Here is a 15,318-nt window from a genome sequence, read left to right on the forward strand (position 1 = left end):
ACTTGTGGTCTCTGTCAAATAAATTAATATAATCTTTTTAAAAAAATGGGCTTAGAGGGTGTCCAGATGGCTCAATCAGTTAAGCGTCCAACTCTTGATCTCAGCTCAGGTCTTGTTCTCACAGTCATGAGTTTGAACCCTGTGTCGGGCTCTGTGAAGCCCGTTTAAAAAAAATGGGTAGAGGATATATGAACAGACATTTTTCCAAAGACATACAGATAGACAACAGGTATATGAAAAGGGGCTCAACATCACTACTTATTAGGGAAATGAAAATCAAAACCATGATAAGACTGATCATCTCACACCTGTTAGAATGGCTATCATCAAAAAGATAGAAACAACAAATGTTGGCAAGGATGTGGAAAAAAAGGGAAACCTTGTGCATTCTAGCTAGGAATGCAAATTGGTGCATCTACTATGGAAAACGGTATGGAAGTGCCTCAAAAAATTAAAAACAGGAGGGGGTGGTGGCGTTATGGTCATTAGGGAGGGCATGTGCTATGGTGAGTGCTGTGAAGTGTGTAAACCTGGCAATTCACAGACCTGTACCCCTGGGGCTAAAAATACATTATATGTTTATAAAAGAAAGAAAAGAAAAAGAAAAAGAAACATTTCCTAAACTTAAAAAATTTTTTTTTAAAAATAGAACTACAGTATGATCCAGCAATTCCACTTCTGGGTATCCATCTGAAGAAAATGAAAATACTAACTGAAAAGATATATGTAATTTCATCATCACTGCAGCATTATTTACAGTAGCCAAGATACAGAAACAACCACTGATGTCCATGAGTGGTTAATGAAAATGTGTCATATTTATACACAGAGACAATGGACTATTACTCAACCATAAAAAGGAAACTTTTCCTTTTGCAACAAGGCCCATGGATGGCCCTTGAAGGCATAATACTAGGTGAAGTAAGTGACGGGAAAATAAAATTCCACATGATCTCATTTATACTTGGAATCTGAAAAAACAGAAACAAAAAACCCTAAACTTACAGGTAACAGAGACTTACAGGTAAGTTATAGAGAACCTAAACCTGTAAGTACCTTATAGGGAACAGAATGGTAGCTGCCAGAGAGGTCTAGGGTGAGGGGTGGGCAAAATGGCTGAGGGGGGTCAAAAGGTATAAGCTTCCACTTATAAAATACATAAATCATAGGGATATAATGCATAGCATGGTGACTACAGTTAATAATACTGTAGCACATATTTGAAAGTTGCTAAGAAAGTAGACTGTAAAAGTCCTCCTCATAAGAAAAAGAATTTTATAACTATATATGGTGACAGATGTTAACTAGATTTATTGTGGTGATAATTTCACAATATGCACAAATATTGAATCATTATGTTACACATCTGAAACTAGTATGTTATCTGTGAACTATACTGCAAAAAAACATCTAGTAGCTTCTCATCTCAGACTAGAAGCCAGTCTCTACAATGGCCTACAAGGCCCTCTGTCATTGGACTCTTCTCAGACTTTATGTATGCTTATTGAATAAATGAATAGATGACCCTCTAAAACAAAGGAACACAAGTCTGACTAATCATCAGAACCATCTGGAACTTTTTAAAAAGCAGATTCCAGCAACATTGAGGACATTAGGAGAAGGAAGGGAAAAATGAAGGGAGGGAAATCGGAGGGGGAGATGAACCATGAGAGACTATGGACTCTGAGAAACAAACTGAGGGTTTTAGAGGGGAGGGGGGTGTGGGGAGGTTAGCCCAGTGATGGGTATTAAGGAGGGCATGTCCTGCATGGTGCACTGAGTGTTGTATGCAAACAATGAATCATGGAACATTACATCGAAAACTAATGACATACTGTATGGTGACCAATATAACATAACTTAAAGAAAAAGCAGATTCCAGGGGTGTATCTCAGAAACTTTTTAGTCAGTCTTTCTGGGGTAGGAGATGGAAATTTGTATTTTTAAAAGCACCCTAGGGGCACCTCAGTGGCTCAGTGGATTGAGCCTCTGCCTTCGGCTCAGGTCATGATCCCAGGATCCTGGGATTGAGCCCCGCATTGGGCTCTCTGCTCAGCGGGGAGCCTGCCTCTCTGCCTACTTGTGATCACTGTCAAATAAATAAATAAAGTCTTTAAAAAAAAATAAAAGCACCCTAGATGGGGTGAATCTTAGAAGATTCTCAAGATGGAAAATACAATGAATTTTCTCACCAAGCAGACAAAAAGCTTTACTAACTGCAAGCAAGTAACTGCATGCAACTGCTTTAACTGAAGAGGAAAATTTAGAGACTCTGAGGTGCAAAGTATTCGACATAAAAGTGAAGTTTTGAAAGAAAAAGTACACCCTTGGCTCAGAACAGTGGCTTGCAACGAGGAGCAATTTTGCCTCCAAGTGGGTATTTGGCAATATCTAGAAACATTTTTGGTTGCCACCACTGGGGGTGTTTGCTACTGGCATCTGGGGGACAGAAGCTAGGGATGCTGCTAAACATCCTGTAATGCATGGGACAGCCTCCTCCATCACAATTATCTGTCCTAAAATGTCAATAGTGCTGAGGTTGAGAAACCCTCCTTAGAATAACTGATGGCCATTTTTAGATAAGGTCCCAATGGACCCAAGTCCTGTTACAATATTTTCACTGAGAGCCTACTCACTATTCCATATCAGTCAATGCAATATTGGACAGCTAAAAAATTGTCCCCTATTTTTTATTTTGAAAAATTCCAAACATTATAGAAAAGTTGAGGGGCCGCTGTGTGGCTCAGTCGGTTAAGCCTCTGCCTTTGGATGGGGTCATGATGGGACAGAGCCCCACACTGGGCTCCCTGCTCAGTAGGGAGTCTGCTTCTCCTTCTCCCTCTGCTCCTTCCCCCCAACTTTGTGTTCTCTCTCTCTCTCTCTCCCAAATAATACACAAAATCTTTAAAAAAAGAAAAGTTGAAAGACTAACATTAACATCCATTTGCCCTTCACCTACACCCATCAAATGTTACCATTTGACCCCATTTGCTTTATTCCACACTACACATACTTTTGTTTTGGTTTTGCTGAGTCATTTGAAAGTAGCAGACTTTATGACACTTCAGCACGAATCTCCTACATAACCATAATACCATTATCATACCTAAGGATACTAACAGTCATTCCCTAACATCATCTCCAAACTTCCCAAATTTTCCCCCCAAATGTTGTACAGCTTTAGAGTTCACCACATCCTAATCCAATAAAGGTTCATTCATTGTGCCTAGTTGTTATGCTTCTTTTAATCCACAATAGTCTCCTGTCATTTTTGTCTGTTTTCCAGGACACTGTCTAAAGAGTCCTAGCCAGTTGTCTTGTCGAATGTCTTCTTTTTGGATCTGAGTCATCATTTCTTCATAGTGTGTTCAACATGTCCCTAAATTTCCTTTCTTTCTGATAAACTAGAAGTGAAGTCTTAGCTTGATTAGATTCAAATTAAGTATTTTGGGGAAGAATTCTTCACAGGTGATGTTGTGTATTTCTTACCACAGTGCATCAGGAGGAACATAATGTCAGGCTGTCCTGCCTTCAGTGATGCTATGTTTGAGGAGAATGATCACCAAATCTCTGCTGCAAAGGTACATTTCCCCCTTGAAAGAGAATGTACAAATATCCTATTTCTTAGCAACTTTTACCCCAGTAGTTTTAGCATCCACTCATAATCTTTACCTGAATTAATGATTACTGTGGATTGGATTGGATTTGGAAATCACAAATTTGGGTTTTTCCAAAGTCTATCATTCCTTCTACATTTATTAGCTCACAGTATTCTGTAAAGAGCAAAAGATCTTTCCTTTATTTCCTCCTCCCCCCTTTTTTATTATCACTATCGATGCATGGATTTCTGTTGTTAAATCAATTCTCTTCATTATTCTCTGTGATGCCTAAATTATCCCAAATTTGGCCAAGGGATAGGATTTAAGCCTGCTCCTTGTGACCTTTTGGTATGACCTCCTTAGTTTTTGAGTACTTCCTATGGATATCTCTGGTTTTAAAAATTAATTATATGATGTTTATTTGCTGAAATTCCTGTAACATCTGCCCATTGGTTTTAGTTCTATTTTTAAAAAATTTTTTAAATGTTATTTATTTATTTGACAAAGAGAGCGAGAGAACCCAAATAGGCAGAGCAACAGGCAGAGGGAGAGGGAGAAGCAGGCTCCCTGCTGAGCAAAGAGCCCAATGCGGGGCTCCATCCCTGGGACCATGACCTGAGCCGAAAGCAGACACTTAACCGTCTGAGCCATCCAGGCGCCCCTACTTTTTTTTTTAGTTCTACTTTTACTTCCTCCATGTGGAATGTTGTGTTACTTAAACAAAGGTATTATATTTGGCGTTGGAGCATTTCTATGAAATCACTCCACTAACATTGCATGAGCCCATAAATCATTAATTCACACCTACTCATATACCTATTTCCCTAATCACACACATTAGGATGTCCATTACATCCTAATTTTACTGGATTCAATTTCTGAAACCTGTTGAGAGTTTAAAGGCTTGGTTTTTGTTTTGTTTTTTAAAGATTTTATTTATTTATTTGACAGACAGAGATCACAAGTAGGCAGAGAGGCAGGCAGAGAGAGAGAGGAGGAAGGAGGCTCCCTGCTGAGCAGAGAGCCTGATGCGGGACTCGATCCCAGGACCCTGAGATCATGACCTGAGCCGAAGGCAGCGGCTTACCCCACTGAGCCACCCAGGCGCCCCTAAAGGCTTGTTTTCAAGGATCCATCAGAAGGCTCCCATGTCAAAACAGCTGTATCAAAGGAGCCAGGACATCTGTACTCTGGAAACTAAAATACCGATGAAAGAAACTGAAGATGAAACAAACAAATGGAAAGATATGCCATGCTCCTGGATTGTTAAAATGTTCATACTACTCAAAGCAATCTACAGATTTCGTGTAGTCCCTATCAAAATACTAACAACATTTTTCACAGAACTAGAACAAATAACCTTAAAATTTGTATGAAACCACAAAAGACCTTGAGTAGCCAAAGCAATCTTGAAGAAGAAGAATAAAGCTGGAGGTATCTCAATCTCAGATTTCAAGATACCTTACAAAGCTGCAGCTAACCAAAACGGTATGGTACTGGCCCCAAAACAGACACATAGAGCAATAAAACAGAATAGATTCCAGAAATGAACTCACACTAACAAAGTCCACTAATCTGTGACAGAGGAAGCAAGAATATACAATGGGGAAAAGACAGTCTCTTCAACAACGGGTGTTGGGAAAACTGGTCAGCTACCTTCGAAAGAATAAAACTGGACCACTGTTTTACACCACACACAAAAATAAATTCAAAATGGATGGAAGGTCTAAAGGTGAGACCTGAAGCCATAAAAGTAGTAGAAGATATATGCTGTAATTTCCTTGACATTGGCCACAGAAACATTTTTCTAGGCATGTTTCCTCGGCCAAGAAAAACAATAGCAACAAAGTAAAAAGGCAACCTCTGAATTGGAGAAGAAATTTGCAAATGAATATCTGATAAGGGGTTAATATCCAAAATATATAAAGCTCTTATGCAACTCAGCAGCAAAAAACCAAATAATCCAATTAAAAATGGCAGAGGATGCTCAGCGGGGAGCCTGCTTCCCTCTCTCTCTCTCTCTCTCTGCCTGCCTCTCTGTCTACTGTGATCCCTCTCTGCCAAATAAATAAATAAAATCTTTTAAAAAAATAAATAAAAAATAAATAAATAAAAATGGCAGAGGACCTGAAGAGACATTTTCCCAAAGAAGACATACAGGTGGCCAACAGACAGACGAAAAGATATTCAATATCACTCATCATCAGGGAAATGCAAATTAAAACCACAATGAGATATCACCTCATATCGGTCAGAATGGCTAAAATCAAAAACAAGAAAAAGGAACGAACCCTCACGCACTGTTGGTGGGAAAGCAAACTGGTACAGCCACTGTGGAAGACCATATAGAGGGTCCTCAGAAAGTTAAAAGTACAACTACCCTACAACCAGAAATTGCAGTACTGGATATTTACCTGAAAAATACAGAAACACTAATTCAAAGGGATACTTGCATATCTATGTTTATAGCAGCATTATTTACAACAGGCATATTATGGAATCAGCCCAAGTGTCCATCAATAGATGAATGGATAAATAAGATGTGGGGTGTGTGTGTGTGTGTGTGTGTGTGTGTAAAATGGAGTATTATTCAGCCATAGAAAAGAATGAAATCTTACCATTTGCAACAACATGTATGGTGCTAAAGCGTATAATGCTAAGTGAAACAAGTCAGAGAAAGACAAATACTGGAGTGAAATCACTAACTTGAAAAGATATATATATATACACCACTAAGTGTACTGCAGCATTATTTATAAAACTCAAGTTTTGGAGTCAAGCCATGTCCAGCTACAGATGAATGGATAAAGAAGGTGTGTGTGTGTGTGTGTGTGTGTGTGTGTATACACACACAATGGAATATTACTCAACCATAAAAAAGAATGAAATTTTAACATCTGCAACATGGATGACACTAGACGGTATAATACTAAGTGAAATAAGTCAGTCAGAGAGAGACAACTACTATCTGATATCACTCAATATGTGGCATTTAGGAAACAAAACAAAGAAAAAAAAAGACAAAAAAGTCAGACTCTTAAATACAGAAAACTGGTGGTTGCCAGAGAGGAGGTGGGTGGGGAGAGGGTTGAAATAGATGAAAGGGACTAAGAGTACATTTATCTTGATGATCCCTGAGAAATGTATAGAATTGTTGAATCATAACATTGTATACCTGAAACTAATTATAACACTGTATGTTAATTATACTTCAATTTAAACAAAGGAGCCAGGTCAAAATTTCCAGTATATATTCTAGAGGAGATTCACTTACTGGGTTAGAGCAAGTCCTTCATACTGCTGCAATAATCACAAAGGTATATGAAATACTGTATGAAGGCTGAGTCATACCCAGCATTAGTTATTAAAATGATCCCAACAAGCCTCCAATGTTTTCTCTTTTTTTCTTAAGACATATTTACTTATTTTAGAGAGAGAAAGCATAGGGGAGTAGAGGGACAGGGAGAGAATTTCAGGCAGGCTCCCCAGTGAGCACAGAGCTGGACATGGGGCTCGATCTCACAACCCTGGGATCATGACCTGAGCCAAAATCAAGAGTCTGATGCTTAACTGACTGAGCCACCCAGGTGCCCCTCCTCCACCACTTTCATATAGGTTTTACAGTGATTATAATTCACACATAAAAAGCGTGTAAATGCAGAGGTGCCACCTTTTTAGGGTATACTCAATCAGCATTGTGTATTACTCTATGTATTTGTTCAGGCCAGTAAAGAAAAGCCTGGTGAACCTTGAGCAAACAATGTCCCTGCTCTGACATAACCAGAACTTTATCCTCTAGAATCAGTAGACCTTCAAACACATACAGACAGATGTAACCCTTCCAGAGGGCACATGAATTCCAGTTCCTCTTTTTGCAGATGTATTTCCAGTATCTCAAATTTGTTGGTGGCATTTGCCCACTGGGGAAAACAATTCTAATTATGTGTGAGAAGTTAATCAATCACATTCAATACATAAAATAGTATACCATTTTATTTATATTTCTTATTTCCTTTCCAGTATGGTCAAAACCCACTGAAGGCAGAAAGAATCCTTATGAAGTGCTTTGTAACTCTCTCTGGGCAGGGAGAATGGAACACTCATTATAGTATAATAATATAACAACAATAAAATAATAATTAAAATAACAAAAATACATAATAATCGAGTGTGACTTTTAAGTATTAAGATGACAAAATAGGAAAGAAAACCTAATGCCTAGTTATGTAGGAATTTTTGAATGATATGAAATTTTGACATTTTTGAATAGTAACAGGAAAAAAACATAAAACAAGCAAGAAAGAGAAAGCAAGGTAAGAGAAATGTTAAAGGCAAGAGCAGATCGAATCACATGTCAAGAGGATAAACACACAAGTACACCAATCATCCAGAATGTACCTTTGTTCAGAAGAGGAAGGAAGTCAGGTGCTTTTTCCCCAAAAACCCTTTGAGCATCCTCAGCTTTCATTGATACTTCCTTTGTCTGAACTAGGAAAAAGCCTTTACCGACCATCTGTGGAAAATAAAATTTCATTTAGAGTTTAAAATGAACTTCTGAGATTAAAACAGTATTTTTTTTTCTAGTATTTTTCTGTATACAATGAGACGCAGCATGCTGATTTTTGTTTGAATCATCCCTCTAATTCAAGGCTTTTGCTCTGACAAGTTTTCACATACACAAGATTTTTCCAGAAGGGTGGTTCTGGGTAAGAATTAGTGTGCACTGCCTAGTTTGTTTGTCCAACGAGAAGGGAATGGTTAAGGAGGTAAACTAGGGGACATTTATCACATGATGAAATAGCACAGTTCATTAAACATAACAAATAATACAATGGGGAAAAGCTTACATAATAATTTTGAAAAGCATGATACAAATATATATAGTATAGCCCAATAGTCATAGTCCATATTTATGAAGCCCTGCTGTGCGCCACGCAGTTTTATGCACTTAACGTGGATAGCACATTTAACCCTCTCATGAGGTAGGTACTATTATTACCCTCATTTTACAGGTGAGGAAATGAAGGCACAGAGTGGTAAAGAAACTCAGTCAAGGTCAGACAACTATCAAGTAACAGAACTGTGACTGGAACCCAGTTAATCTGATAATAGACAAAATAAATGAAAGAGTATTCCTAAAAAGACTTTTCAAGATATACTATGTTATGGAGGATTTTTTTTTTGTTATGGAGGATTTTTTTTTTGTTATGGAGGATTTTTAAACACTTCCATTCTTTATTTCTACAATTCTATATGATAAGTATACATTAATTTTTAAAATAATGATGAAAGTCATTTTTAAAAATGCGAAGTATTCAACCACTTGATTTTTTTTTTTAGCACACCTATTGGATTTTTACGTATAACCATGACAGACTATGGACTCTGGGAAACAAACTGAGGGTTTTAGAGGGGAGGGGGGAGGGGGTGGGGAATGGGTGAGCCGGGTGATTGGTATTAAGGAGGGCACGGATTGCATGGAGTGCGGGGTGTTCCATGCAAACAATGCATCAGGGAACAAGACATCAAAAACTAATGATGGACTGTATAGTGACTAACATAACACAATACAAAATAAATGAATAAAAGTAACAAACATATAGGCTCAACACAGAGCACCTGAAAAATGAAAAAACACAAACAAATATGAACCAAGGTGCTACCACTCAAAGGTGCCACTGCCATTTGGTTATATGTCCTTTTACCCTCCCAGTTGTCTTTTTCCCCCACTACAGAAATAACAAATGTTCATTGTAAAATCCATATAACCACAAAAAGAAAAGAAAATCCTGCTCTTAATCCAACTCCTAAGAATAACCACAACTGCTAACATTTTAGTATATATATCTTTCCAGACTTAGATCTCGTAAAAAAAAAAATTTGGATACTTATATAATATTCTAAAAATTTCACTTACTTGACTGTGAATATTTCCCAGCTATTCCACTATAAAATTATTTTTAATGGCTGATAGTATTTCGTCCAATCAGCTACGTTATCCCATACCATTCCTTCAAATTGGATTCAAACTCAAATCCTTTCTCAGAGGCCTCAGTGCTGCCTCAGAAAAAAGAAACATATGTACAAAGGTAGCAAAAAATTGCATGGACATCCACTGCCAGGTGATGACTATGAAGTTACTTAAAATATCAGAAATAATCCTTTACCTGTTTCTAATTTTCTAGATGGCTCACTACCTCTGATTTTATAGTTAGACACATAAACTGACAAAAGGTGATTAATTCAGAATACGGTTACCTAAAAACAAATACTGAATTATAAAACTTGATCGATTTTGATATCCCACTGCAGCTATCTGGAGACTCCTTTTTCATGGAAATTCTTCTACTTCTAAAGACTTGAAAATAGCAGTAACTACCCAACTTAAATTATGCAATATGTTACTTCCGACCAATTCAAACTACTTTTACTCTAATTTATCCTGTGCATATCTGTGATGTAGCTAAGAGGAAGCAAGAAATCTGATTTTCAGGAGAGAAAACTGAGGCCCAGTAACTTCTCTTGATTCCCTTTGGACTGTGTTTTCTGCTTTATCCAGCTTTTCCGGACTTCCTACCTAAAAACTATTATGATACATTTAGTTTATAAAAACAATGGGAAACAAAATTCTATGATACTCCTAGGGTTTAACAAAACCAGAGTCAGCAATCACAGTTCCAGTCGAAGCTGTCTTAAGGTATTCAGGTTGTGATATGAGAAAGACTTGAGTTTTGGGTGGGGTTTTCTTTCTTTTTTTTCCCCACTTCAGTATTAAATAGCTCCTATGCATCTTTTCCTGGGAACGTGAGCTTCATTTTTTTGAAAACACAGGTAAGCTCTCCTTTAATATGTGTGTAAGAGAGTGATCTTTTAGCATGTTTTGATACCCTCTTCATGTGCACTTGCATTTTCTTCTTTTTGTTCTCTGTCATTCCTGCTCCCCCAGGCCCTCATCAACCTTCCTTTCCCATTGAGGCAGATTAGCATCATGCTTAAGGGCTCAGACTGTGGTTTAAAGCCAGACTGCCTGGATTTAAATCATGGCTCTGCTGTTTACGCTGAGTGACCTTTCGCAAATTGCTTACTCTCTCCGTGGCTCATTTTCCTCTGTAAAAAGGGGAATAAATGCACCTACTGCATAGGTTCTTCTAAATTGAGTTACTTCATTTAAATCCCTTATAAGAATGCCTGGTACACAGTTAACACTACGTAAGTGTTAGCTATTACTATTGCTGTCATTACATTTTTGTTATACAATGTCTTGTAATCCGGAAGGACGTCTAAAGACCATCATTCTTCCTGCTCATGTTGTTTTTAAGTGCACACAACGCTGCCATTTCACGCATCAGACACCAAAAATTAAAAGATTAAGAACATGTGATGACCCACAAAGAAAGAGTGCTCATTTTGATGCCTTTTTAAAACATTTAAACATGTTATATACTCTTTATGTCCACTTCTCAATTCCTACCAAAAAGGAGTTTAACCTGAATAATTATATCACCTGAATACTGTACATAGATTTTTTTCTAAGTCACCATGATGTAAAATGAAAATGCTGACCTTTCAGATGTTGGATTAACATGTGATTAGATAGCTCAAAGGCCAGAAGTGCTTTTTCTATATCTTACCAATGTGTTCAGCAGATTAGCATGAACAACAACAACAAAAATACCACAGTCTTCAAATTATACTTTGGCTTCTGTTGTTTTGAAAACTAGACTTCAGATATACTTTGTAGATTTCAGACATGGGTTTTCGACATTGTAGGATATATAGCTACAGAGAGGAGATCATTTTTAGTTTTTTCTCCCCCTATAATCTTCCTTTGGCAGAACAGTTACAATTTTTTAAAAAATCCATTCAAAAGGAGACTTGAGGAGTTTTCCATTCACTTTTTCATTTCTGGAAGCCTGACTTTCTTTTTTTCTTTTTTTTTTTTTTATTGTGTTATGTTAGCCACCATAGTTTTTTGATGCAGTGTTCCAAGATTCATTGTTTATGCACCACACCCAGTGCTCCATGCAATCCTTGCCCTCCTTAATACCCACCACTGGGGTTACCCATCCCCCCCACTCCCCTCTAAAACCCCCATTTTGTTCCTCAGAGTCCACAGGCTACTCCTTCTGAAGAACATCTGATTAATGGGTGACCAATACATCCCACCACCGCCTCCCCACTGGAGTGCCCTCCAACATAGGAACTGGTGCTTCTGGAATGCCTCATCTCTATGTCCCCAGTTATTTTTCCAGTGGAAGCTGCTTCTGCTAGAAGAACTCTTCTCTAGTCCCAAACTCACCGAGTCCCTGCTCCTGAGTCCACCACCTCTGCTATTCCAGCTCCCACCTCATTCTTACGCACCAATCTCCCCTTCATGTAGCAACAGAGCAAAGGGAAATACTGCGGAGGGGGATCTCACAGTTGCCCCAGTGGCCGAAAGCTGCACTCCTAAATGTCTTTCCCACTGCCCTCCAACCAATTAAAACTCCAAATAAGTATTCCCAACTAAATAAGCTCATGCTTTACTGTGCAATACTACTTTTGTAAGCTTCCTTGGAAATCACTCATTAGAAAGAATGGAAGTTCTCTGAGGGCAGAGAATTTTGCCCATGTATCTCCATCTCCAGCATATACCCTAGGTCATCAGCTTTAAGTTGCCATCACTTTTAAGACACATTTCGGATGAGCAAAAATGTGCAAAACAAATGTGCATCCTACAGTCGATGAAATATGGCAACAGAAGTAACTCTTCACATAGTAAGTGCTTAATAAACGCTTACTGACTTATATTTTTTGAAGTTTCTGTGGGAAAATCTTTTGAGGGCCAAACAATTAGCTTACAGATATATCTGCAGGGGGCAAGGGACTAGAACTTGAGGATTGCCTATATTCCTAATAGCCAATTGTGAATTGTGAATAGCCAATTGCCAATTGTGAAAAGAACAGAAGTTCTCCAGACAATGATGTGTTCCTATCTGTGTGTGTGTCTGTCTCTCTTCTCTCTCTCCTTACCTCATCAATTAGTTTTCTGGCATTTGCGATAGTGTAATCACCAGCAAATAATACCACTAAGCATGACTCATCACTGCTCTTCTGCCTCTGACCCCGAGATACTGGAACGATACTTCTATTGGCTTCTGTGGAAACGCGGACAGCTTTGAGCTCTTCGGTAGTAGGCAGAGGAACATGGTCTTGAACTACAGCATCCTCAGGAAGAAGGCTCCAGTTGAGCTCTCCTGACACGGGTGTAAAGTCATGAATGTTGCTCCAGGTATTATTGAAGATACTCAGCCCCGCATCCTTGAACTGGAACGCTAACTCGGGGTAGTACCATTGGAAGCAGCCAAACTTGATGTTTGTGGAAGACTCAATGATGGGTTGAGTGGCACAGCACAGAAAGACTTCCAGCTTTCTACAATCCCGCACACGAAACTGTTGGCAGGCTAGCGTACACTTGCAATCTCTGCAATTCCGAAAAAACACACTGCCTTTCACAGGTCCCAGAAAAATCACACAATTAGTACAGTCATCGATAGTAATCGTAGCAGAGTGATCAAAGATATAGATGTTACAGTTCTCACAGTCTTGAATGAGAAACTGTTGTCCCGCCACTTGGCCAGGTAGGCGACCTACTGTTTCATCCTTCAGGCCACTGAACATGTAGTCTTTTGGATCAACCTGCAGGGACAAAACACAGGCCTTGAGTATTACTAACATCATTCAACAACTATTAGTCAAGTGTCTACTGGGTACCAGGCCCAATTCTTGGTGCTAAAATAATAAGTTCCTACTCTCACCGACTTTGCAACATAGTAAGAAAATGAAAAGCACAAATTATTTCTTCCAGTAGTTAAGAAGAATGCGGGCAGGGAAAGGGAGAGGAAACTGTGATAAAGAAAGGCTCAAGGACGTATCAACCAAACAATGTGTGGACATTGTGTGGATCCTGTTTCAACACACCAACTATAGAAACACATTTTTGAAACAGTTGGGGACATTCTCACGCACACAACATTTTGGATGATATTAAGGAATATTTCAGCTCGGACCCTTTTTCTGATGTTTCACTTTTTAAAATTTCTTAATTCAAGTATAATTAACATTACAGTTTTATATTAGTTTCAGGTGTACAGTGTAGTGATTTAGTAATTCCATACATCACCTGGTGCTCATCACAAGTGCCCTCCTTAATCCCTGTCACCTATTTCACCCATCCCCCTACCTACCTCCAGTTTGTTCTCTATATTTAAGTGTCCAGTCTTCTGACTGCCTTTTTCCTTTGTTCATTTGTGTTGCTTCTTAAATTCTACGAGTGAAAAATTTTAAACCTTCTGAAATTGGAAATACACCCAGATTGAAATATATTTCTTTATCCTTCAATAAACGGATGTGTGGGTCTTGGTTTCTAAGCCCCGACTGATTTCTGCAATATGCTACAGAAAATGGAAGAACCTGAAGGCACAAGAATTACTATATGGCATAACTCCCATCTGCAAATTTGATTTGAATATTTATTAAGCTCTTCCTACAAGGCAATTCTTCAAATGCCACCATTCCCAACCTTAGATATTCTAAACTAAAGCACACATAACCTTTTAAACACTATGCCTGTAATTTGTCACATTATATATTTTAAAATTCTAACTGACCTCTAAGAGTCACAGAAAGGCCGTTTTAATTTTTCCAAATTAGTCTACTTGCATTGTTCTACCTCTTTGCAAATACTATATTTCATATAAAACTATTTGTGTGCCAGAAACAGACTCCCATATAGTAGGTAAATTTTTGATTACTCACAAAGGATAATTTATGCATCCCAACCATCACTAACTTAAAGTGGCTTATTCAGTAATGTACAATAAATGTTGTACTTAACCAGTTTTACATAATGTACTAGAAGGAGTACTGGTCTGTAGCATGAAGCGATAAAAGAGGCACTTTGTTTCCCAGTCTTAATTCTGTCACCTATGAGCAACATGATCTTGGAAAGGCAATTGAACTTTCCAGATCTTCAGTCATTCAACCAACATCTGAACACCCAATATGAGCCAGATAATCTCTCAGGCACTAACGTGAGTATGACCAGCTTTTCCCATAAAAAAGTAAACACTAACCTAAACAGATGATTTAAAAACAACTCGGCTGTATAATGCAAGATGCCTAGAATATTCTGGAAACAAAGAGGAAGGAAACCTGGGGTGGAGGAGGTAGGGTGTAAGAATTTACTAACAAAGTGAGAATGAACCAGCTGGAGTTCACCACATAAAACAGGTAGGAGTAAAAGATCCTCTTTTTCCACACCAGGCAAAAGTGAAAGAATTAACAAAATAAAACTCTTCAGAGAACATGAGGAAAACCAAACTTGGTTTGGTGTTTACCAGTGATACTAGAATGGGAGCAGATGAAGCTAGAGAGATAGGCAGGGGCCATATTACAAAGCCTGGAAGTTATCCGTGGGCAATAGGGTACCACAGGAGGGTTTTAAATAAGAGAAATTTACATTTCAGGAAGTTTACTCTGTAAGAATAAGGAGGTGGGCATGGATCTGAGACTCTTGCTGTCAGCAGTGGCTAGAAGAGTAAGATGGGATAAATTTGAGAAATACTGAGGAAGTAGAATCCATCAATTCGGTAATTCAACAGCTGTTGGCAGAAGGGTGGGTCCAAAATGATTCTTAGTTCTCTCGTCAGTGTTTTCCGACTGTTTTGGACTATAACGT

General features: G+C 38.3%; 1 protein-coding gene across 1 annotated transcript in view; it reads right to left on the reverse strand.

The window, feature by feature from the left end:
- Positions 1-15,318, reverse strand: part of RP2 (RP2 activator of ARL3 GTPase) — a 50,603-nt gene that overhangs the window by 17,716 nt on the left and 17,569 nt on the right. Inside the window, exons 2-3 of the mRNA XM_004754970.3 lie at positions 12,612-13,277; positions 7,998-8,112 (exon numbers count right to left, since the gene is read on the reverse strand). Coding sequence (XP_004755027.1) covers positions 7,998-8,112; positions 12,612-13,277 — 781 coding nt within the window. The remainder of the gene's footprint in view (positions 1-7,997; positions 8,113-12,611; positions 13,278-15,318) is intronic.

The sequence above is a fragment of the Mustela putorius genome, unplaced genomic scaffold, assembly GCF_011764305.1.
Source record: "Mustela putorius furo isolate JIRA1106 unplaced genomic scaffold, ASM1176430v1.1 tig00003903_pilon_pilon_pilon, whole genome shotgun sequence".
Classification (NCBI taxonomy): Eukaryota; Metazoa; Chordata; class Mammalia; order Carnivora; family Mustelidae; genus Mustela; species Mustela putorius.